Consider the following 26275-nt stretch of genomic DNA (forward strand, 5'->3'; position numbering starts at 1 on the left):
CGTAACATGGTGTACTCAAAAGCAATTTCTTTATCTGTAGATGCAAGCCCCAAGCACAGTTCATTACAAGGTCCTTCCCTTTATGAACGGGGCCACTCTACATTGGAATGCAGCCTCAAAGCCCATCCCCACAATCCCACCCACTGATCCTGTTGAAGGTGGCCAAGTATGGGAACTTGGATAAACATCAAATGTATAAAAATCCTTCCAATCCTTCTATAATTGTTTATAAAAAATCAAGGCCTTGTTTTGAAGTGGATATGATTAATTTGGGTTAAGCAAGCAGGGTGTACTTTGTTCCAATTTCAGAAAAAAAGGCAATGTTTGATCCAGTTCATTCTAATTTGGTTTGACTCCTTAGGTGTAGTAAGTAACTGATCCTTCAGAATGGGTTTGTATGATGCCAGTGAGATAATATGCTGTATGCTGAGGAGAGAGGAACCAGTGACCCATGTGCCAGATGTGATCCATGAGTCTTTCCAGCCATCTGTTGTATATTCAGCACAATATAGCTAGGTTTGAGAAAAGCTTACCATTGGTGCCAAGGGAAGGTATTTTTCAAGCCCAGTTGTTATGTAAGGTAGCGGGGCTCATTGTGTGTGAAGAAAAAAAATATTGTTTTCACATTTGAATATGGGTTTATTGCTTCTTATATCATTATGCATTATTGTTTTGATTAGTATTATAGCACACTGCCTGCAGAAAGGCAGCATAAAATTAGTATAAATATTAAATAAATACTTATATGTATTGTGTTCATGTTTGTGAAAGAAAGTGTGGAGTGACCTGCCTGCTTTTGCTTTGTACTCTCCCACTTTTTACAAGGGAAGGAATGTAACATTCTGATTAAAAAAAAAAATGCTCCCCACCTTTTCTAGAAACCTTACTTGTGAAGGAGCTCTGAGCAGACTAGCACAGGATAGTACTGAGAGATTCAGACTGCAATTCTGTGCACACCTACTTAGGAGTAAGTTCCATTGACTTGCTTCTGAGTGAGCTTGCAAAGGATCGTGCTGAGAACTGATGTGTTTGGAAAAAGATGAGTTGCATTTCCATGTGCATCTGTTTTTTGAACCTCAGATTGCAGATGAACTCAACTACATAGATTCTGAAGGGCTATATGGAGAGCACATGACTCTTCGAAGTGTTTATATATTTCCTCAGCTGAAATATGAGGAATTGTATAGCTTCTTGAAAATCTTTCTTTGTGGAAGAAACATGAATTGGTGTATTTCATGTTTGGTATGTTTTCATGAATTGGTATATTTTCTAGCTAATTGTGTGTGACAAGTAACTTCTCGTTAAGACCATTTCTTTTCTTGTGGTAGGGAGAAAGATTATTATAATTGTGACTCCTGCCCTAGGCTGGGTAGAGCTTTATTTAGAAACACAATTTATCAGTGTCCAGCTTGGCTTTTGTTTGTTTTTCTTGGGTTTTTCTTTCAACTAAATGAAGAATCTGTTTGCTGCAGGTTGGATTTAGTGGCTTAAACCAATGGCATGGATCTTTGCTAGTACTCTGTAAATAGAAAGGCCCTGTGCACAGGGAACCAACTTCAAGTGAAGATCTTCCTCCCTGTGAATGAAGCTTGGGGATCAATTTTCATTGATTGTCCCCACGGAATTCTGGGCCAGGCGCTCCCTGCCTAGATCCCTGCTTAAGGGCATGCTCCTACTAGTAGAAGCAAAACCAGGATCCCAGCCAGCATCTGCTGCTGTAAAGAGCAAGGTGGCCAAAAGGGACTTGAATTATCATTGGTGATACTAGTGTTAAAAGGGCTTTGGAGAAGGTGCTACTGGGCCCCCAAGCTTCCACGTACCTTTTCTTTCCCCGGAGACATCCCTTCTCTGTACTCTTTCCTTCCTTCCTGTTTGGCGCTTGGTTTCTACCTTCCCCATATCAGGCGAAGGCATCTTTTTGCTCTGTCTTTTGGAAGTGTTTGTGCATGCTGCAGAGCGAAAGGTCAGCCATGCCCAGCCTTTCGATTCCTTCAGGTCATCTCTGGGTCTGTGTGGGGCCACCTAGGAGCATGCTGGGGAAAAAGCGCTGGTTGGGACTGCAGCGTCTGAAAGGTGGCAGACAGGAAAAGTGAAGCAGTGGAGGAGGAGGCAAAGGAGACGGAGCAGGGGAAGAGCAAGCACCAGGTAGGAAAAGACTGAAGACAGAAAGTGCTGTTCGGAGGGCGGTTCTGAAACTCTTTAAAAAAACCCACCTTGTCTGGCAACTGTACTGGGGGATCTCCAGGCTGTGGGATGCTAGAATTGCCCCCGCAGTGGTGGTCTGGCTACAAGATTATCCACTGGAGCATGTTAGGTTTTTCTACACTGTATTAGAATGTTGCCTGCAAGGAACGCATAAAGAATATTAGAAATGATTGAATATGACAACTGAATTCTTTGTTGTTGCTAATGAATACTTTTGCATTTTATTTTCAATTTCCTCATTGAAGCTTGCCTAAAAGGACAGAACTCTGCTTGTTGCTGTTGGTCTCCCCCTTCACCCCTCTCAAAACCAAGACTTATCTTCCAGTTGCTTCTAATGATCACATTAAAGGGTTACAGTTTCAACTATGTTGCTTAGCTATATCTTCTACAATCAGAGACAAAAAGTCCTAAAGGAGAACCGTCAGTAAAAGAATTGGAATCTTTCCCCAAACTTCCATTTGGTGGGTGTACATTTATAGATCTTCCAAGCTGCAGATTGTATCTGAAATTTGGACTGTCTTAATTGAAAAGTTGGATTGTGCTATTCTGGTGTGGGGGAAGGGAGTTGATACACAAATGCAGTATTTGTGCATTTTTTGTTTAGGAATTCAGACTTGATGTAATTAGCTTGTGATGAATTAGCAGTGTGTCACTGGGCTTGTTCAAACTTTGCAGAGTTCCTGGAAATCTGTGGAGGCAGCCATGAGGAACACGCTGAAGAATTCTGAGCTCCCTGCCCTGGTCTGCCCTTCATAGATAATAAGACTTTGGCTTGCATTTATTTTTTCACAGAGTATGTGGCATAGCAGGATAAATCCCACAGAATCAGGAGACCCTACATCCAGAAAAACATACATCTTTTCCTTTAGCAACTTTTTCTGTGGATATTTGAAAATGTTTGGTTTGATAGTGTGTCAGCAAATTCATCTTGCAGCTATGTCTGAGCTAGATGACCACATTCAGCTGTTATTGCAACACATGAGGCTGTTTCACACATGATTTATTTATATTTGAGGAGGTCAGTCGCTATGTAGGAACAAAAGAAGGGACTCTGGACAAGAATCACAGCTATGAGTCAGAATGTAGGAAAAAAGAGTGCGTTTCAGAACATATCATGGGCACAGAACTGGATTTTCCTCCAACCTTCATGTTATTTTAAATGCTTTCCCCTGTCCCATTGTTAGTATGTTTTTTTTGAGGGGGGGAGGTTACCGTACAAGGCAGCCCTAAATCTTTCATAATCCATGGAAATTGCCACTCTTAGAAAGCAGCTCACAACCTCTGAATGGTGGGAATCATCCCTCACACACTGTAGCTTCACATGCCAACTTTTTTGTTAGACCTGGAGATGTAGCACCAGATTCTGTCTGGGAGGCTAATGTTGGACCCAAAACTAGACACCATATTAAAACTGTAGCAGCATGCTCTACTTTATGTATGTATAGGTATAAACTGAACTGAGACCATCCCATACAAGTAGGGCTGGTTGTATCTTCCCACACTTCCCACATTTGTACCCCCAGATGCTAAAGAAAGGGGGGGACCTTGCTGTTCCTCCCTTTTTTGTTAATATTTTTGGGATTTCAAAAGGGAAATCTTATGGGGGATGGGACAGGAGAGTGGGAACTCCTTCCAATGTATTGGACAGATTCATGCGGCTCTCAGTGGCTACTAGCCTTGGTGGCCGAGTGCTGCCTCCTTCCCCAGAGGGGTTCTGCCTGCATAAACCGGTTGCTGAGGAGCTGAGCAGGAGGGGGTCTTGCACCTATCCTATTTGAGGGATCCTGTGAGCAGCTGGTTTGCCAGCATCTGTTTGGAGTGCTGAACTAGTGGACCCAGCATGGCTTTTCTTATGTTCTTATGGTGATCCTTATATGGATCAAGCCTCTGTGCACTTAAAGTAGCGTAGGGAAAGCCTGGGATCACCAGAATGCTTCACATTTTACATGCTGTCTTACTTTAGCTGTGAACAAGCAGGGTGATAAGTTTGTGGACAAGAACCCGGTAGCTTGTGGAACATAAGCACCCTTGCAACTTAGGTGAGTCAGACATTTTGGCAGTTGCAAAAATAAGGACTGCAGATGGGGTGGAGGAATTTTGCCGTGTTGAGCTGTTTCTCTTGTGTGCTGAAGATTTCCACATTCCTGCTGCCATTGCCCAGAGCCCCTGAGGAATGTACACACATTCCTTTGGAGTGGCCTTCCCCAGGAGAGATGACTTATGGGGTTTGTAGTCTAGCATAGCTGGAGGGCACCGGCTTGGGGAAGGCTGCTCTGAAAGGAGCTCCTCATGCCTGCCTGAGGAGTTGGTTTTTGATGCTGCATCAGCCAACCACAACTGCGGGCTTTTAAATTCTAGGCACATAATTCTTGGCAAATAAAATGGCCTCGGAGATCAGCATGTCAGAACATGACACCTTCCCCTGGGTCACCTGGAGAACATACATGACATCTAGCATGTAAAACTGAATTATTGTTATGGATATCAACCCCACCTCTTTATCCACTAATTCAATGCATCTCTTGCTTGCTGGAAGTTTTACGTTTCTATGCCTGACTGAACATGTTAGTGTTGATGTAGCTATACAATTCCACCTTTCTCCTTTTTCTATGTGGGCACTTTGCTCTTGGAAGAGCAAGATTTTGTCTGGATGTCTGTGTATGTATCTCTCCCGATTTCTAGACCTGTTTATGAAGCGGTATTTATGCTGGTGTGATAATGATGTGTCGCTTTTGTTTGAAGTTCAGCAGCTGTGGAAAGAATGTACACAAACAGTGTAAAAAATTCAGCGGTCAGGTGTTTCCCTTTTCTAAACAAAGGCCATCTTTCGTGTTTACCAAGAGCTTTCGGCATCTCAGTGCCTGTAATTCCGTGACTAGGATAGCTGAGCTCCACGCCACAAGATATGAACCAGTGGGTGAAGTAAATAATGTTCTTTGACTTGGCACTGGTCTGAACCGAGGGAGCATGTGAGAAGCAGGATGGCTGTTTGACTGGAAAATTCTTTCACAGTCACTTAGCCAAGCTGCGTGTAATGTCTCCAGGAAACAAGAACAAGTCCTTCGGATGGGCTATTGAGGTTAATATATCCAAATATATGCACCTCTAGAATTCCTTTGGCTTCTTCCGCTGCTCTGTTATATCGTTTATTGTGGTTTTCATCTTGGCAGACCCTTTCATGGCCCTTGTCACTCAGCTTTACAGAACGCTCGGGTTACCTGTGAATTACTTTAGAAGTTGAATCATTTTTTATTGCTACTTTTTCTCCTTTTTTGAAGGGTGTATAGAGGAGTTCAGGTTACGTGACATCATTTAGCAAGTTGCTTTTACAGTACTAGCAAAACATCCAAAATTGTGATAGGCAGGGAGGCCCGTGTGTCTCCAGACTAATGCTAACATAGCATTTGAGAGTGCAGGAATGCAAAGCTGGGTAAAGTTCTCTTGGGCACAAAGACTCCCAGCTTTCCTTTTGGCCACCTGCGGGCCTGGGAAGAGGGGAGGCACTGCGTTCCCGTGCAGTCCACAGGGTTGGTGCCAAGCTTGTCCAGGGTACCTGCCAAGCTCAGTGCACCTGAGCCAGAGAAAAGAACAAAAGCAGTCAGCCATGTGGTGTGCCTTGCAAGCTGCTAGGAAACTGGCTAATCAGGAGGCATTTCCCATTAGAGGAACCTCTGCTATTATGGCTCCAATCCAAGAGATGATCCAAGGCTTAGCTCACACAACATGATAACCCATGTTTCAACACCAGTGCATGAAAACAACCTTTTTTTACTTTCTCTGGCAGTTTAAGGGCTGCTTATGGGTTCTTCAGTACATTCTTTTCTTGTCATACCAGCAAATGTGGTATGGTTTTTCTATGCCACAGTTTCCAAAGATGCAGGATGATGGTGCATGAGAGACAGAATGTTGTGTTGGATTGAAAGATTGTAGAGCTATGTGGAACGTGCCCACACATCTGACATCACAAAGTAGGTTGTTTGTGGTCTTCTCAGCTTCATATATTGACTGGGTTCAGACAGCACAAGAACATACTTTTAAGTGTTGAATGTAGGTTGAATATGGGTTGTGGTTGAAATGTGAGCTATTGTTTTGTGTGAACCCAGCCAGAATAACAAAACATGAACAATGCACCCAACAACATTCCATTGGTTATTTTCATGTGTTGTATAGTTGACAACCCATGACTTGTTAGTGCACCTGGGTTCAAACAACAGGACAAGCCACATTTCAGCAACTCACAGTTGAATTACAATCTCAGCCTTTATTTATGTAATATATTTCTGTACTACCACATCAGCCCATAGGGCTCTCTAGGTGCTTTGCAATTAACATAGACAAAAATAGTTTAAAACAAATAAAACATTTTAAAAGAATCAAATATCATAATAAAAAATCAATATGATTTGGCAACAACACTATATAACATAGCTCAGCATTGACAAGATCTTAGTAACACAGTTAAAACAGCTATCCATTAAAAACATTTCTTAAATAAAAAGGTTTTTGCCTGGCACTGAAAGGACAACAAAGACAACAAAGATGGTGCCAGGTGCACCTCGCTGACGAGCGTGTCCCAAAGGCATCTCTCCTGGCTTTACGGGGTGGCTCCTCAAGAAGAGCCTCGGATGAAGATCTTAAAGTTCAGCCAGGAACATGTGCAGAAAGGTGATCCTTCAGGTAACCTGTCCCCAGACCGTTTAGGGCTGTAAAAGTCCCTTTGAAGCGGGCCTGGACTGCAACTGGTAGCCAGTGAACCTGGAAAAGGACTGATGCAATGTGATCACGGACACCAGACCCCTTCAAAAGCCGCATGACCCTGTAATGGATCAGCCGCAGTTTCTGGACTGTCTTCAGACGCAGCCCCATGCAGAGTGCGTTGGAGTGATCAAAGCGGGAGGTGACCAGCTCATGAATAATGTGGCCAGGCTTCATCTACCCAGATGGGGGCACCACTGGGAAATTAGCCTAAGCTGATAAAAGGTGTTCCTGGCCACCAAGTCCACCTGGGATGGCTCAGGAGCCAGGAGCACCCCCAAGCTGCGTAATCTGTACTTTAGGGAGTGTGCAACCCTGTACACCCTGATTTCCCAGCTGGACACAGGAGACACTGCTTTGAGTTTTTCTGCATGTTTTCCCAGCTCATTATGGTTTCCAGTGTGGTTTCTGTACATGCTTGAGCAAATACGACTACCTCTCTGAGGCCATTTAGAGAAATAAATGATAGCCGCATTTCTCAAACTGCCTTATCTCTATCAAAGAAGGTGTGTGTGTGTGGGGGGGGGCTTCAAGTATGAGGTGGAGTCTGGTGTTCCAGGTCTCCATCAGTCTTGCCTGGGAGACTGATGTGTGCTGCATTGCCCAAGGGATTACAAGTCCATTGAACTCAATGAGGCTTGCTTTTGACCTGTATGTAAGTGGGATCGCATCACTCCGCTAGCTAGTTCACCTTCACCTAGGCAGTTTTGTTGAGTGCTCCCAGAAAAGAAGGTTCAACAAAATATTTAATTGGGCTTTATTGAGATGTGCAAACGCAGTGTGACTTCATGTTCCAGGTATTTGAATGATTCCATCATCTCCCCTTTTCTGGCTTCACTATAGGAATTTTTATAGGAATGAATACAGTTCTATATTCCTGTAGAAATACATGAATATTCCTCCAAGAAAGGGAGGAGCAAGATGGTTTCTGCCAGCCCTTCTAGCATGACTGGTGTTTGGCAGAATTCGTGTCATAGCTAGTTGGAATGGTAACACTCAGTGTCTCATTCTTCAATATGTGTAATGAGGAACTGTTCAAATCCATTAGCATGTGATGCAGCTGTAAAAAGGGCAAATGCCATTTTGGGATGCATTAAGAGAAACATTACTTCCAAATCACAAGAAGTAGTAGTTCTTCTATACTTCTCACTAGTCAGACCTCATCTGGAATACTGTGTACAGTTTTGAGCACCAAGATTTAAGAAAGGTGCAATAAAATTAGAAAGGGTACGGGGGGGGGGGGGATCGCAAACCCTGGATCACTCAACAGAAGTGATCCAGGGTTTCAAAACATTGCCCTCTGAGGAGAGACTGAAAGAACTGGCGTGTTCAGCTTTGAGATAAGAAAGCTGAATAGGGACATGATATCCTTCTAGAAGTACCTCAAAGGCTGTGGCTAAGAGGAAGATCAAGATCTCCCTGATACCAGAGTGTAGGACGCGGAATAAACAACTCAGGTAACAACAGGAAAAGTTTCCACACTGTCAGAGTAATACGACAGTGGAACCAGTTGCCTAGAGAGGTTGTGGGCTCTCCTACACCAGAGCCATTCAAAGCAAAACTGAACACTCATTGAAGTGGGATGGTGTAAGTTGGTGACCTGATGGCTTTCTTGGCCCCTACCAACTCTACTGTTCTATAATTCCATGACCATCCAGATCTTTGGGTTTATTTTCTAATGCTAGATACAAACAGTCCCCAGTGACCTTTTTTTTTATTTTTCTGAACAGGAAACATGGGGCCAATGGGATCCATGTGGCACCTATTACCCCACAGTGAAGACCCTGCCACTCTGAATTTAAATGGCAGGGGCAAAAAAAAAAAAAAAAAAAAAAGGTTTATATGGGTTTTTCCCCCAAACAAAATAGAATCCAGAGCTTCAGAGTTCTTTGCAAGCCGGTTTTGTTTTGTTTAGTGTTCCATAACAGCTCAGGGTGCCATCTTGTTTTTATTTTCTATCTTCACCCTTGTTTTTGTCACCTGGTGGTATGTGACCCACGGGGAAGGTCTGGAGAGTGAAAATGGCATCCAGTCCTCCCAAAGCTGCCCATCCCTGGCATGGAATAAGATATGTCTTTTGGCCTTGAACAAAAAATGGAAGCTTGGATTTTAACCTTCATTATTCAAATAGTAAGGAGTTATGATTTTGGCTAAGAATATGGATCTTCAAAAGTACAAAAATAAATATTAATAGCTAATCAGAGCATTCTAATTTAGTAATGCACTTGACGTGCAGTGTGGGCTTTTTCAGGCTTAGCTACACATTGGAATTTGATAAAGGTGTAATGCTTCGTTAATGTTTAAAACAGATTGTGTATATTTGTACTAGCATTAAGTTTTTCCTTCTGGCATCATAATTTTAATTCCTTTTCTTGATGTCTTATATAGGTATTCCGTTGATTCAAGATGACTCCATGGCTTAAACCATTGCTGTTAGCCTGCATTATCTGCATGGGGCAGATACAAGCAGAATTTTTCACTTCTATAGGTAAGGAAAAACACAATCAAGATAGGCGAATTGTGATATGTGGTCTTAAAATCAGTAGGGTTTTTAAAAATGTGAATGTAGCCATCTAGATCATATTTCTCCTGCTATTTTTTAATTCTTGCAGTTGTCATGATTAGAAATTACATGAATGTTTATTGTAGCTCTGATGTGTTGACTATGTTTTTGAGTGGTTTAAACATGATTCATTTCAAAAGGGTTATTCCTGCCCCAGTGCCACAATTCTGATCTTATTCAGGCAAGCCCATGGTTGCATTTCAGAGAAATGTGATACCAGATCTCCAGTATCTAGGTCAGTTTGGCCCCATTTCTTCAAGCTGATATTACTGCTTTAAACTTCTCTTCATTTGTAGTCTTTTTTTTTTAACCAACATAGTGAATAAAAGCAGAAAAGAGTCTTGTGGTACTTTCTTATGCTAGTCTTGCCCCATCTGGTGACCCGTGTTTGACTCACAGCATTCCTCACCATTGGCCATTCTGGCTGCAGCTGATGAGAATTGAAGTACAAAAATTTTGATAAGTGTTAGGCTGCAGAAAGTTGGAATGGCACAGTGGTCAAGCGTTCGTCATTACACTTCCAATAGTCACATCTCCAAGGGGAGTCCTAAAATTTCAGGCAGCTGACTTGATCCATTACAACAAACCAGTTCTGGTAGGATTACTTCCACCAGGAGTAGGTGATTTGTAAAACTAAGGGATCTCACAGAACCATTCAAGCCCTAGCCCTTATCTTGCTGTTGGGAAAATGATTTTTCTCCAATTACTGTGAGAGCAGCAGCTAAGCTTAGATGGGGTAGCAGATAACATCAGGGACCCTGTTCATAACATGTGCTTGCATTACATCCCTGTGAGCTCTCAATGACTACCTCCTTGAAAAATGGAGGGAAGAGCTCTCGTCCACCCCCTTCACATCTGATGAGCCATGCTTGCATTTTGTCTTGATGCCAACAACATCGCAACTGAAAGGTAACATAGGGCAGCCTTCCCAGTGTTAAACAATTGATGAAGGTGGACCTTGACAAAAGAGTCCAAGCGAACCCCCCTTCCCTAGATATTGAAGTTGTGGAAATGTAGCTCCAGCAACATATGGTAGAATGAATTTTCTAGGCTTGAACAAATGCTTTAGTAGCATCGTAAATTCTAACCTGCGGCGGTTTTCTTTCATACATCAAAATGAACATGTTTTTTGTCTTTTCATTACCTGTCGTGTTTGTTCACTCCCTACCTATTCTTACTCTTCGATGGACTCTTTGATTTTAAATCTGTAATAATATTTGACTTTCTTCTATTTAAGGCCAGATGACAGACCTCATTTTTGCAGAAAAGGATCTGGTACAGTCATTAAAGGCATATATCCAAGAAGAAGAATCTAAGCTTTCTAAAATTAAAAGGTAAAGGGATAAAGCACATGCCAATTTTTCCAAGCTAATGTTATATTAGATCTAATGTTGTCTTTGGCATCAGAGAGGACAAAGACTGTAAATTTGTGCACATTTACCTGGGAATAAATCGTATTGGAGTCTCTGGAGCTTACATCTGAGTAGACTTGTACAGTGCTGGGAGTGCTGGTTATTTCTTATTATAGAGAGGAATGTCTCTAATATCTGACGTATTAGAGACATTTATTCTGCATTTGTGATTTCTCACTCATGGAAGTTTACGAGGCCTTTTCAGGACACTCATTCTCCAGAGCATCTCCTGTATTTTCCAACCCATTTTTTTGCAGGATTTTTTTAGAGCAGGGAGGGTCTGGCATGAAATATTACGTTGTGACAAAGCGGAACATTCACTACCAGTTCACTTCACTGCAGTTATAGCACCTTGTGGTTGTTTAATGGACTGTACAGAGCAGCAGAAAAACACACACCCCAGGGAAACCCCCTCTGTGAAGGAGGCCTTTTTCCTCCTGCTTTGACAATAGAAGAAGAAGCGTCCATAAAGCAGCCTCGTAAATCCCTGCTGTAGAAAAACCCCACGTGTTCTGTTTTCAGTGGAAAGTACAGCATTGTTGACCTTCCTACCTGCTCCTCCTCTGAACTCTTAGCATGCAATGGCTCACAAAGAGTTTCCCACCAAGCTACAGGCAAGTCTTTGCCTAAGGATGAAGAAATAGGCTCAGAGTTTTGAACACTGGTCTGCCCCCCACCAGCATTTCCGACCACCCTCAGTGCATCTTTCCTCCTGCCAGGTGTCAGAATATGTCCATCCTCAAAGTTCAGCTCTAGTTGGCACTATTCTATTTATTTATTATGTTTACAGTGTTTTCCCTGCCAAGCAAGAGTAGGAAAAGGGGTGGCATTCTTTCATTATTGTGTTATCATACACTCAGAGTAGGCAGGCTAAACAGAATATTGAAAATGTCCTGGGATTGATTGTATCGTGTATGTTTTGTTTCCAGTTGGGCTGAGAAGATGGAATCCGTAACGGTCAAGGCCACTTCAGACCCAGAGGGTTACCTTGCACATCCTGTCAATGCTTATAAACTGGTGAAGCGTTTAAACACCGAATGGCAGGAACTGGAGAACCTGGTTCTAGAGGATGCAACCAAGGGTGAGCAGGTTAAGGAAAACCTGTTTGTGAATTAGTCTATGGGGAGAGAAGCCGTCTTTCTGCCGGGGTTTCCTCTGAACAGGCCTTGCAGTTTCCTCACCACTAGCTGGAAAACAAAAACCCACTATACAGATGAGACAATGTGCATAACTTGTGCATTATGCATTGAAATGTTATTTTATTTATTAAATTTGTATAAAAACTGCCTGTTAGCATAATGCTATCTGGGTGGCCATTATAATAAAATGCCAATAATAATATTAATAAAATAATGTAATTAAATATTGTAATAAATAGAAAAAGCTCAATATATAATCAACAGAATGATAAACATTAATAAATTTCATTAAAATTAATTTTTTAAAGATGAAAGCATACTTTTATAACACATGCACACATATAAAAACATTGATGAACAATGGCTTAATAGAAATGGGAAACAGATTTTAAAATATGAAATCTTTCAGTATAAATCAGTCATATTTTTCACATATTTACAAACAGATTTTAAAATATAAAACACTTATTAAACTCTTTTTAACAATGTTAGATTCAAAATGTTATAAAGCTTTTAAAGTATGTTTTAATTTTTAAAATGTTAAATCTATGAATGCTTTTAAAATAATCTATAAAATATATAAATTGCATGTGCTATCGGAGGACATTTTTATTGTTTTTGGGAAAAATCTACTAACATCTGTGGACTTTTTCAGCTTCTCTCCTGTTTTAAATTCTCTTAGTAATAATGAATAAGTAGGAATTCTTGTTCTTAGTCAATACTAAACTGTACTCTCAGTTTCCCATATCGAAACTTTACCCCTCATCATGCTGGCTAGGCCTGAAGACAGGGAGAGCTGTGCTGGTCTTCATTACCTGCTCCGAATCCAGCTTCTTCCCAAGTAATATGCACCTTCAGATGTTCCTCTCCCATGTTGAACTGGCTTTCAAGTTGCTGAAATTCTGGTTTGGTGCAATGTCTCTACAGCAGCCATTCGTGGAAAAGTGCAGGTGAAGATGTTCCGGCCACCCAGACACCCAACTTTTCACCAAGGTTATCTTTAGGCAGTTGTTCTGCCAAATACCTGTTTCTGCTGCCTGTCCAGGAAGTGACATTTGTGCTAAACTGACCTTGAATTTCAGTATTTGCCACCTGACAAAAAAGCCCCAAATTATTGAGTATTGCTCCTAAGGAATGAGAAGCCGTCCTCTAGCAGGTCTTCCTTTTCCAAAAGATTTGCAAACCTATGAAGTAAATATTTGCTGGTTTGTTTTTACATTCATATTCCTCCCCTTCCTCCAGATGGAGTGTCTGGGTGGCTTACAATATTTAAAAATAACACATGCATTAAAACAATAAAAATCCAATAAAAAACAATAGATAGTTAATATCACAACAACAATAAATAGGTCATTATGATAAAATACTAAAACTAATACTAAATTGGGGGCAACAGAAATGGACAATTAATTTAAACATTAAAATGAACTATTAATTTTTTTCTTGATTCAAATACCTAGAAAAGAGAAATGTTTTTGCCTGGTGCTGGAAAGAGAGTAAAGTTGGTGCCAGGCGAATTTCTCTGAGGAGTTTATTGCATAAATGGGGGGCGGCCACCGAGAAGGTTCTTCTATTTGCCACCCTTCTAACCTCCTCGGGCGATGGATCTGGATTCTTCCCAGATCTTAGTGGGGAGAAGGCGGTTCTTTAGATTGCCAGGTCCTAAGCCATTTAGATTTTCTATGTAAAAACAAGCACTTTGAATTGGGGCTGGACTACACCTGGCCACCAGTGTAGATTGTCAAGAATTGGTGTAATATGGGCCCGCAAGGTGGTACCAGTTATCAAATGCACGGCCCAATTCTGAACCAGTTGAATTTGCTGGACTGTCCTCACAGGCTGCCCCACATAGAGTGCAGGAACATATTCCAGAAACATTCTGTGTATAAGCTTTGTGCCAGTAAGCACATAAAAGTGAGAATTGCTTCATTTCCCTCTCTCTTTCTCATTGTCGTATGTGTGATAATATGCTGATGATGCCAAGCACAGGACTTGAACAAGAGCATGTTCTCCCCTGCCCTCTCCCTCCCTCCCACCCAAATCTGGGCTTGAAGCATACAAGCTGCCAAGAGAAAGTATCACTTTTTCCTTTTGTGTGTAAACAGCTTCTGATGCTTTTGTCCTTTGGCCCTGTTGGGTGACAGTGGCAATTGCAAAAGTCCTTCACTTTTCAGAATGAAAAACTTGCAAATCCCATCTTCTAAAATGCAGCATTAAGGGAAAGTTCATTTAACTATATTTCGCTACTTGTTCTCCTAGAAATGTTCTGTTTACTAAGCTCATCTTTTTTCAAAGCAACTTTTTGACATGACTTTTTAACACTGAGTATTAAAGAGGAAATGCTGTTTCTCAGAAACCAACCACATATGGTTTTTGGTGGGGTTTTTGTTTTATTTTGTTTTTGGCACTCATGCTAGAAGTATAGAAGCTTTGAAGTCTACTTTTCCCAGCCAGGATGTGTAGCATATGTTGCAGACGCTTGCCATGAAAAAAAATGAACTCTTGATGTTTTTAGTACACAGAAGATGACAAGGATTTGTGCTGGAAGTGCAAAAGTGATAAGGGAAGATTACTGCTTTACAGTGAATACTTGATGTTTCCATTGCTTTTAAGAAACTGGCTGCATGTGATTGAGTGCAGGGAGTGCAGCCAGGCTCAGCTAGCTGCTTGCAATGGAATGGTTTGTGCTTATATATTTATTTTAACGTTTTTATATGCTGCCCCTACTAAAGTCTCTGGACGGCTTACAAAAAACAACCAAAAGGCAAAAACCAGTACTTGAGGTACCAGAAAGCAAGAGACCTGGCCGTATACATTCCGCAGATGTGTGTGTGGAAGGGAAATACCTGTCATAAGTTTTGTTCCTTTCTGTCTGTTCTTTCTCAGCTCTGAAAGTTAGGACATTACAAAGCTGAAGTAACAGTTCAGTCGGACACCTTGGAACCTCACTGCACTGTACAATCCAAAAGCACTGCATTGCCCCTCTGTGTGCTTTTGTCTGATCAAAAGGTCTGGGCTGTTGCTCTCTGAATTTGGGGTGCTCCAGAGCAGAGATGGGCATAATGTCGTTGTTTTGAAAGTCTGCTCCCAGCACTGCAGACCACTGGCCATTCCAGCAGGGGCTTCCGAGAGTCCAAAATATCTGAAGATTTGCCTTCCTCCCTCCCAGGCTTTGGGTTATGGTTGAAAATGCCCTCCCCACGGTGTTGTCCTTAATATATTTTCTGGTCTCTATTTTCCATGAGCTATGGCTAATTTCCATGAGCTGTGGAATTTTCTTGAAATGATGTCTCTCTTCTGGATTTTGTTGCTTCTGATAGTCCCATACAAGAGTGCATTTTATTGCTCTTTGAAATGCCACATGCATTACTGGTGTTGCATATAAAATGCATATTAAAACATAGTGTCTCATAATCTGTGTATTGGATCCAAAACTGTCTTTCTGTTGGAACTGGGAATAGGATTCCTCCCCCAGCCCCCTGCACACCTTCTCAATCTGATCCAGAGAACTGGGAAACAGAAGTCTGCAGTGGATGGTCTGGATGGCCGCAGGGCAGAGGAGAGAGGCAGGCAGAAAGTCCCATCACACAGGAGGGCTTCTGCTGGCCTGACCTTGGATGTGATCCTGCATCAGCATGCCAGCACCTACCCAAATTTTGCTTGCTGCTTCCTGAATCACAAATGTTGGACATCTACACTTGTTTTTATTTGAGGCATTACTAGAGCTGGCTTCCCCTACCTGGTACCTCTCCACCCCCCCACCCCCCGCACCAATGTTTTGAATTCCAGCTCCCAACATCCCTAGTAACTGGCCACTCTGCCTAGGTAGGGCTGATGCAGACCCAAGTCCAAAATATTTAGAAGGCACCAGGGAAGGCTATACAAGAGAACAAGACAGAAGACATAATTAAAATGCATATTCAGGGTGGGTTCAGATGACAGGCACTTTCCCCACCATGTAGGTAATTGCAATATACTACCTGCAATGTGATCCATTTCGAACAGGTTAAGAGGTTCTGTCCGTAATGCATCTTTGGCAACTACACTGCCAGCTTATCAGTGCCTCCTTTTCTGTGTAGTGACAAAACTGAGTTGACCCCCGCACTCAAACTTTGGGTTTTCCTTTACCCCTCTCCTTCCTTCCTGTGCTCCCATTCGCTGCCTCATTCTTGGGTTGGACAAACCATAGTTAACTATTACATCCAAATGGTCTAAACAATTTACCTTCCATAGTTTGCCTACTAACCAGAATCAGAAGTGGTGACTTGAAATGGGTTTCCAATTCTGGTATGGGGGCAAACTACAATTTGCCCAGTTCAGCTGTCATGGCAAACTATACATTTTCTAGCAAAAAGATGAGCAGGAACTGAAGTGTATGAGAGAAGAGGGAGGAGGGAATATGCAAGCCTGAAGTTCAGCCTTGATTTGTGATTTGGCTGTTAGCTCCAAACTGGACCATTGTGTGGAGGGAAAACATGGCGGCCATTGAGTCAGACCTGATTCCTGTTGATGCACTCCAGCATGACATAACTGCAAGCAGCTCTTTGCTGTGGCCTAAAATCACTTTTGCTTGCTGGCTGATACAGATCTGTTCCCCGTATGTCTTTTGCATGTTACTTCATAGATTTTTATCTTAAAGCCAAATAGCAAAGCCCAATGCGTTATATATAATTTAGCGAGCCAGATGAGAACATTGTTTGTTTATGCTTAAACTTCAGCTATTTGGATCCCACAGAGGGTGTGCTGTGGAAAGAGCAGATGTTCCTAATTGTAGATCAGTCTGGTATCGATTAGATGCATCTGTGACACGCAGTACTGATGGTTTCTGTCTTGTTCAAATGAAGGTTTCATTGCAAATCTCACAATTCAGCGTCAGTTCTTCCCAAGCGAAGAAGATGAGACAGGAGCTGCCAAGGCCTTAATGCGCTTGCAGGACACGTACAAGCTGGACCCTGAAACCATTTCAAAAGGAGAATTTCCTGGTAATGCTATTTGACATTGTTATTAAACATGCTGATTATTTATGTTTTGGTTTTCTATCTAATACCAGTAAAAACTGATTAAGCCATGACATGTTTATGTTGGGCTGGATCCAGGATCTGCCTTCCAATAAGGTGTGTCCACCCAATTTGGGTAGACCCATCCAACCACCATAGCACAGCTGCGGAGTTCCCCAGTCATTTGTATAGCATTTTCAGGGCACTGGAGGGACTGCCCTGGGGAAATGGCCCTCTTGCATGCACCTAAATCTGGAGCCAGCCCACAGTGTCTCCTCTCAAGAGCATTTTCTGGCAGTATTGTGCCAGTTTTTCTGCATTTCGAGAGTTGTGGTTAGCCATGAAAAGTTTTGCAGTCTCCAGAGATTTTAGAAAATCCTATTCAGCCGTATCTATGGAATCATCCCAAAGCTAGAGAAATAGGTCTGAAAGTATATAATGTTCTGGTCCAAAGAATGTGCTGTAATTTCCTTACGTTTCGAATCATGATGCTCAAGTAAGATGGTTAAATAGATTCTCTTTGATAACGCAAAGCATCGTCAGAGTTGTTTAATTCAAACTGGCATTCTGGCTCATTACTACTGGACTACAGGGAAATTTATGGCCACCCCATAGCATTTCAGGCAGAATGAGTAGTCAGCAAGTAACATATCTGCTCTTGTGGACGGAGGGGTTCATGTGTTTAAAGGGTTTGGAAGTGTGAGAACTTGCCTAAGCTTCACGTTGACCATAAAGTACATTAGTCTGTTTCAGTCACCAAAAGCTTCACATGCATCCTTTACAGCTAATCCCTTTCATTCCTTTTATGAAATCCTTTTCATCAATGATCTAATTGGGATGACCTCAGGTTCTAGTATGATGAGAGAAATAGAAATAGGGCTCTGTCCACATCATTCATAATTCTGTAGCCCTCTATCAGGGCTCCCTGTAGTTGACCTTTTTCTGAGCTAAACAATTTCCCCATTGTAATGTTTCCTCATGGGGAACTGCTGCAGCCCCTCCCCCATCCCATTTTAGTTGCCCTTCTCAGTACTTTTCTAACTCTATGATATTCTTTAGGTACAGTGACCACAGATGTACACAGTAGTCTAAGTATGGTTGCACCAAAGATCTGTATGTTCAGAGAGTGTTATCGCACTTAAAACATCTATATAGGGAAACTGAGAGTGGACCTTGGCTTCCCAATTGGGTAGAGAACATACCATCTGATCTCAGAGAGAACATGCTTGCTGCTTTGCTCTCATCTTGTCATCCCAGCTCAGGGTGGGGGATCAGATCTTTCCTTGACCATGCAATGGCTGGCCTAAGTCGTTAGCAAATCCCTGTAAGATTTCTCACAGGAGTAATGAAATATATACAGATGTGATGTATTTGAACAAAGAGCAGGATAGAAATAAGGTTAACTGGTGTAGCAGACCTGGAGGAGAATGGTCATTGTTTGATTTTGCATGGACATAAGTTGGATGCTGCACGTCCATGCTAAGATGTGCATAAAACTAAAAATGATGCATATATTATACCTGCATTGAGAAGTGCATGTGATTGACCCTGGTTGGATCCAGAGCAGCCATTCTGACAGCAGAAAGGCCCTGCTTGTGGGCAAGACTTCCTTGTCCTTTTTCTCCCTTGCATCTGCCTGAGTACTCCCCAGATTTGCTCCAGAGGGTTCCTCAATCCTATGGAGAAGATTTGGATGGTATATGGTGGGCTGCAGGAGAGAAACGGGAAGTCCTATTCCATAACTTAATATCCTCTCATTGGTGGAACAACAGATCCAACCCAGTGTCCCTATTTGATCTTTGAAGAGGGAGCCACTGAAACATAGAAACAGAGCGAGTCATAAGGGGCCTCCTGGGCCACTTAGTCTGACCCGTGGCTCCAGCCGGCTCCACTCATGACATGCCTACCATGTGCATGTCCTGAACTTGCAGGAGGGGTGCCAGAAGCCAGTACTGAAATTTGAAGAGGGAATTTTCTCTTGCAGTTCAAGTGATCCTGTGGATGAGTGGCAGGAGAGAGGCTTGGTTTGGAGAAGACATGCTTCTAGGCCAGCTGCTCTTCCCACAAGTTCTAAAGGCAGAAAGGGCTTTTCTTGCATTAAAGAGGATTCAGTGACAGGGAGGAATTTGGGCAGTGAGATTTGTTCATATTTCCCCTTTCCCATCTGTCACCCTGATGGCAGTGAGCACTGCACTGGAGGTTCTCCCTGCTTTTGATGTGCTATGCATTCATGTGGCTGGGCACATCAGCAAGGAGCCTGAAAAAAACAGATGAGCTCCTCTCTCCTGGAATATTAATGTCTTCCCTCTGTATGCAGAAGGAAGAGAACACGTGCTCTTTCGGTTGCAAGTGGCGTTCTGCCTGGCCATTTAAAAGGGTAGGAAGGCGAGGCTGGGAGGTCCTGTCTGGATGGAGAGCCTGCTCTGGCCCCAAGCCCACTCCTCTTTGGCCCCAAGCTCAAGGGACATAAGGCTGAAGCGGAGAGAACTGGCCAGCCCCCAACTTGTCTAGCAGAGCATTTGTGCCTGATGAGGCCTTGTACTGAGGCAGAACAAAGAGTGGTGAGCATACGCAGGCTTTTATTTCCCATTCTTTTTAGACAGCTTGTGGGCAGGTAAGAGATATTTTCAAAAAGCCAACATTTCCCATACCTTTCAAGGGTTCCTTTGTTTGTTCAGCATGTCCTCATTCAAAATAGAGCAAATTATAAATAAAATAGACGGGAATGATTACAGATGACTTGTTTAGGAAGCTCACAAAACTGTTCTCAAAGCAGAAGCACTAAGGCAGTCCCTTGGGGTGCGAGGCCAGGATGAAACAAAGGCCAGGGTACAGGAGGCCAGGGAGGTGAGAATTCAGAGACTCCTGCTGGGCTGCAGGCCCCTGGGCAAGCCTTGTGCTTCTGCAAGCAAGAACAGGGTTTGTCTGTCTGTCTGTCTAACTCTCTGCGCAGAATTTTCTGTAGCCTGGCAGCTCCTCCTGAATACCTGGAAGAGACAGCAACATCGTATGGTCTCATGGGAGTTCAGGAAGAGCTGCCAAGCTGGAGAAGCCACTTTGTAAAGAGCTTCCTGACTCTGCACGTGCACCATGGTTGTTTTCTTGTATGTGAAAAATACAGATGATCCGTCAGCCACTCATTCAAAAGGTACGTGGGAACCCTCCCCCCCCCGGAGAATTTCTTCAGAATTCACCCCCTGAAAAAAGCGGTGCTCCTTCCACAGTGGGAAAGGGGAAAACAGTGGAAGCAGAGGACGGGGTTTGGCGTCGCGTGAATGCATAGTTAACCCTTGCACTTCCAAATTCAGGAACAAAGTACAGATCAGTCCTGACAGTGGATGACTGCTTTGGCATGGGGAAAACGGCTTACAATGATGGTGATTATTACCACACGGTGCTGTGGATGCAGCAGGCGCTGAAACAGCACGACGATGGTGAAGAGACACTCGTCACGAAGGCAGAGATCCTGGATTACCTCAGTTATGCCATCTTTCAGCTCGGTGACATTCGCAGGGCTATGGAGCTCACGAGGCGGCTGATTTCCCTTGGTAAGAAGGACAAGTCTTGCATCCTTCTAATCACCCAAGTGCAGTTATTGATGAAGCTGAGCTAGCCTGGTGCTCCCCTTTACAGAAAATGTTTTGGGCATGTGTAGTGGATTTCTCTGTAAGTCCCAGTAGGACATGGCTGAACCCTGGTTTTCCTCCTCTTCTGCCCCTCTGCTCTGTGATCAGCCATGTCCATGGAGTGATGTTCTTCACGTGTCTCTGGCCACATATGCTCACAGCATGGAACACCATCACCCACCCGGTCTCATGTTTCCCACTGACAGGACACTACATTACATTAAATGATGCTTAGGTTAGCCTGTGCCAGGTTAGCCTGACCCCATGGGCCAAAAGCAGATCAGACCTGCAGACTCTTCTCAGGCGACACACCTCCCCAGAAGCTCAGCCTGGTGCTTCTCTTTTAAAAATGTTCATGTGATAACGGTGTGACTCCAGCAGAACCCTTGCACAAGGGGATCACTCCATTCACAGAAGGGGTCTCAATGCTGCAGAGGCGTCCACAGATTAAAAGGAGCGGAAGGCAATTGAGCAAAGTGTTGCGTTATATTCGGAATTCTGCGTATTCCATTTGAATTCTTCCAAGGCGTGTCCTCCTTTTCCAAGGCTGCAATCTTTTGGCTGGTTGGCTTTTAGGGAATCTTATGTCAACTAAAATTTGTTTCAACAACATATTGATTGTCCCCTGCAGCTCATAAACACTTGGATTAGTATTGCTGAATCTAATCACTTGGATTCAAGATAAGTTTATCCAACTTGGAACAATAATTCACTCTAGGAATTACTTCAATTAATAAATGCAATTAATATTTGATTCCTAAATAGGGGCAAATGTATGCCTGTTAAAGTCAACTTGAAACTGGTTTTATAAGCAGTCGTGCTCATTTCTGGCAGCAGTATGACTGTGTCGTTTGACACCTGGCTCTAACCGTCTCATGTTTCTGGCAGTGAAAGAGATTCACTGAAAACATGCTGTTGAGTCTTGTTGGTGTTCAAATGCCATCTAAGCATCAATTGGCATTGCATCTCTCCCATAAAAAATGTACAGATTTGTGCTTAAATAATGACAGTAATTGGCATTATTCTGTTCTTGATTTGTGACTGGTGTTCCAAGAGCCCTCTCCTACTGAGCCCTTTAGGATTTTTTTAAGGCTTGTTAGGATTTTCTTAAGTGGGTAAAAATTGAATGTTGAGTCGTATGGGAATGATGTTGCACACATGTTACATTTTGCATTGAAAAGGGGAAGATCTACTTACAGTGCAGGTGCTGGTATATTCCTTTTTAAGCTTGGTCCAACGTTCCCTCTCCAAGCAACCTACAGATATTTTGAACTTCAGCTTCCATCAGCTCGAGTCAGCATAGGCAATGGTAGTCAAGAATTTGTTGCTGCAGTCCAAAACATTTGAGGGTACCAGGCTAGCTAGTCTTTTAGCTTTTATCTGAAATCATCTGAAGTTACATCTAAAACATGCTGAAGCATCGATTGCTTCATCTCCCTCCACTTTGCGTATTCTAGAAAGAGAGGTCCGATCAGTAGGTGGTTCACAGTTGGTTATTCCATTTCTAAGCTGCAGTGTTCTGTTAGATAGTTCACAGTGGCAACGGACTGCTTGTGCTCTGTTCAAGGCAGAGAGGGACATGGTGTAGCCGGGAACAATACTCTTTCTTCAGCTCAGCAAAACATTTAAGTGGGCAGTTTCTCCAGTTTCTGACCTCAGTTTGTTTCAACCAGAATCAGGACAGTAACTGTAATTAATGTTGGAGAACTCACTTGCTCTGCTTTTCAAAAGTAGTAGCACTGAGGGGAATGAGCAAGTTCTTTCTTACACCAAATAGCTGGCGTCGTGTTGTCAGCTGCAAGCTTCCTGTTGCTCAGAAGGCTGAGATGATGCACTGCCACGGTCTGTCTCTCTTTCCCACTTTTCTTTCCTGTTCAAGATCCCCATCACGAGAGGGCGAGCAGCAACATGCGATACTTCGAGAAGCTGCTGGAGAATGAAAAGGAGGCAAAGCCTTTCAATGAGAGCTCTGACACAGTCGAGGCAACAACAAATGGTGGGATTTACGAAAGGCCTCAGGACTACCTGCCGGAGCGTGAAATCTATGAGGCCCTTTGCAGAGGAGAAGGTGTGAAAATGGTGAGAAAGAAAGAGAACTCTGAAGGCTACCATTTAAACATGTGCACTGCAGTGTTTGCTCTGAGAATGCATTCCTAAAACAAGTTACTACTTCCCTTTGGCTTGTTATAAATTCAGTTTTTTGTTAACAAAAACTGGAAAAAAATCCATCTTTCTGGGACAAAATTCTGGTTTCAGCACTTTTTAAAGTTTCCATTCTGAACAAGAGCTGGCTGTTTCTCCCATAAGTTATACCTTAACCAACTGTTTTGCTATCAATGGAGACTTCCTGTTGCAAGCAGAGATAATTTTTGCAGAAACCAGAAGATTCATACACAAGATTTTAACTTTCTTGTAATAAATGATATTCTAGATGATTAAGATCCTATATTAAGCACACCCTTGTTATGTCTTGATAATGCCAGTATGTTAAAATATAGCCACCAAAGTCGGCACAACTAATCAGGCCATCTAGTACAACCCCAGCTTGATGCAAATGGCTGCTCGTGCTTGGTTGAAAAGCTCCCATGAGGAAGAATCCTGCACTTCTCTGGCTAATTGCTTTTGTTATCACACTGCTCAGAGTATTAAGTAGGTTCTAATGTTGCATTGAAAGCTTCATGTAATTTAAGCCCATTAGATCTAATCTTATTCTCTGGGGAAGAGGAAGCAGCCTTTGCTCATACAATGTCTGTTTAATTTTCTCTCTTCTAAGTGAAAAATTCCCAGTTCTTTCAGTCTTTCTTGTAGGGCTTGTTGCCATACTTCTGAGCAACTTCACTGTCCTCACTTGACCCATTCTAATCTGTCTATATCCTTCTTACAGTATATTGTCCAGAACTGGATGCTACTCCTGATGAAGTTGGACTAGTGCAAAATGAATGGGAGTGATTATCTCTCATGCCCTGGAAACCATGTTTTTTGTTAATGCAGCCTCAGATCAAGTTAGAATTTGTTGCAGCTGCGTCATTTGGCTGACTCATATTCATATTCATCTCATTTCAGTCCTGAGATCCCTTTGCATACATTCCTGTCAAGCCAGGGGCCCTCCAAGCTGAACCTGTGCTTGCTTGCTTGTGCTCCCCTGCTACATGGGCAACGTGACTTTTATCTCACACTTTCGTTTTCTTTGCTTGCATCCAGTTTCCTACATGGCCAAGGTCATTTTCATTATAGTCCTATTTTCTGAAGTGTAATTTTCACATCTCATTTTTGTGTTGTGACCAGATAGGATTATTCTTTCCATCCCTTTCTGTAAGACTTAGATTTTTAGTTATCCATATTGAAGGACCCTTAGGTAGACCTCTTGAAATCTATCTCTGATTTGATGAGGAACCATTGATGATGACACTCCAATTGCAGCTTTCCAACTAGCTAACTGTGCAATGGGAACTATTTTTCCAGTAGCCAGATGTGTTTATGTGATATATGTTATTCAGTATGCATTTCTTCTTTTCATGTGTGAGATGTTATTTAACCTTGAACATACAATTGTTATTGGGTTTTATGACCTAGAAACTGCCAAGCTTCAGCTATTGGGGTGGTATAGAAATAAAAAAAATGATCATAATGATAAATAATGATAAATAATAACAATATTCAGCATTCAAAAGAGAGTATTCATCTGGATTTTTCTTAGACACCTCGAAGGCAGAAGAGGCTGTTTTGTAGGTACCACAATGGAAACCAAAACCCCCACTTACTTATAGCGCCATTCAAAGAAGAAGATGAATGGGACAGTCCGCATATTGTCAGATACTATGATGTCTTATCAGATGAAGAAATAGAGAAGATTAAGGAGCTGGCTAAACCAAAAGTAAGCGTCTCATTTCTTCAACCAGCTAATAAATATGATCTGTTAATGTACTGAAGCGATATACTCGGATGCCTTGGGGATGCCAAAAACGCCATCCCATTTCCATGAGTGTGATTGTTATAATGTACTGAAACACATTCCACCATGGACCTTAATGTGGGGTAGTTCGGGCACATCAGTTACAACAGGTCTAGTGAGCCAAGACTTGGATTAAGTTATTTCAATGGGGCTCCAGGATGGACCAGGGAGCAGTTCTTCCTGAACTATCAGCAAAATCATTTTCCAGTACAATGCTGATATCAGGAATAAATTCCTTTCTTTTAATTCCTTTTTCAGATGTAGTTTTTGAAACAAAATCACAAGTGTTGGTCATAATTTTGCTCTGTTCTTGATGAAGAATGACGTCTGCGGTTGCTGTTCTGACTCTTGGGTGGCATATCCTCTAGATCAGTGCTGAACTGCACAGTGTTACTTTTATGACAGCTCTAGATTAATGGTGTCTGTTCCAGTGTTTTATTCATGATCATTTGTGCAGCCTAGCAAGAAATAAACTGAAAAACAGTTCTGTTGGACTATTTTATATGAGCTTTCCATTTTAAGCCATTTTTCCTCTCTCAGCCATTCTTATAGCTGTTATAGTGAGAGTGTCTATCTACTTATTCTGCCGACCTCCCCCAAATACAGTTCCTCTCCCCTGAAGACCACCCTAATGTTAGATGGAAACTGAATGAATGGAAACATATGGTGCGACCTTGGACTGGCCTGGATCAGAAGTAGTATTAAACCATGATTTAATATTGCATGCATGAGCTTCATGCTTGTACTTCCTCCTGGCCCCTGTGACACTGTCTCCCTTCTTGTGCAGCCATGAGGAGGAGATCAGAAGCTTTCATTTCCATTTCGGTTGACTACAGTTTAGTGTTACATTCAAACCTCAAACCATCTTAACTACGTTTAATCTTAACTATGGTGTAAAAAAGCAAGTTGACTTCTTAAATCACACTGGTTTGTATCACTTCGTCACAGGAAAACCCAATCATAGTGTGCTCGAGTTAGCTAAGAATGGAACTGCAGTTAGTTAAAACAACCTCTTCTGGAAGGTTCTGATTTGTTTTGTTTTGTTTAACTTTTTTAGACTATCCCTTACCGTAATCTCGGGATAGTTTAACAATAAGACAAATGAAAATAAAACACAGCATCCTAAACACAGCATCCATTTATCTTCACTCCATGTGAACCATGGAGTGGTTCACATATCGCCATGTACATATGGCCATGTGACAACAGGCCATAATTTAACATTGGCTTGGTTCTCACAACACAACAGCCTGCTGTGGTTTCATTTACCTGCAGGGGCTGGTGCATTGTGCTGGGTGCCCATGGACGCTATTTTTGCATGGCACTTGCAGGATACTAGCTTCCCATGGCTTGTCATGTCATGTGGCAGTGGCTGTTTGATGGTTAGACAACCCTCAAATAGCTCACACCTTTTGAACACACATATGATTGGTTGTCTTTGGAAAGAATTTTATTTTCCAACTCTAACTTGCCACTTCTCTATTACTCTCTATCTGTAATCTATACTAGAGTGTAGGCAAGACAGCAGCAGAGATAACAGTCTACCATCAAACAAACAAAATACCCATTAATATTTTGATGCTGCCAAAGTTTGAAAAATACATTTACCTAGCTCATAATGCTGAT

At 42.3% G+C, this 26275-nt stretch overlaps 1 protein-coding gene across 7 annotated transcripts in view; it reads left to right on the forward strand.

Moving 5' to 3' along the window:
- The window catches only part of P4HA2 (prolyl 4-hydroxylase subunit alpha 2), a 59901-nt gene that overhangs the window by 11711 nt on the left and 21915 nt on the right, over window positions 1-26275 (forward strand). For all 7 annotated transcript variants that reach the window (XR_006417017.1, XM_044454296.1, XM_044454291.1 and 4 more), the window contains exons 3-9: window positions 9349-9448; window positions 10761-10857; window positions 11865-12016; window positions 16919-17056; window positions 20380-20619; window positions 22577-22776; window positions 24395-24571. Coding sequence is in view for 6 of the 7 variants with exons in the window: in XM_044454296.1 (XP_044310231.1) it covers window positions 9367-9448; window positions 10761-10857; window positions 11865-12016; window positions 16919-17056; window positions 20380-20619; window positions 22577-22776; window positions 24395-24571 (1086 nt within the window). In the remaining variant the exon portion in view is untranslated. The remainder of the gene's footprint in view (window positions 1-9348; window positions 9449-10760; window positions 10858-11864; window positions 12017-16918; window positions 17057-20379; window positions 20620-22576; window positions 22777-24394; window positions 24572-26275) is intronic.

Source organism: Varanus komodoensis, unplaced genomic scaffold (assembly GCF_004798865.1).
Source record: "Varanus komodoensis strain SLA01 unplaced genomic scaffold, ASM479886v1 scaffold7_3, whole genome shotgun sequence".
NCBI classification, from domain to species: Eukaryota; Metazoa; Chordata; class Lepidosauria; order Squamata; family Varanidae; genus Varanus; species Varanus komodoensis.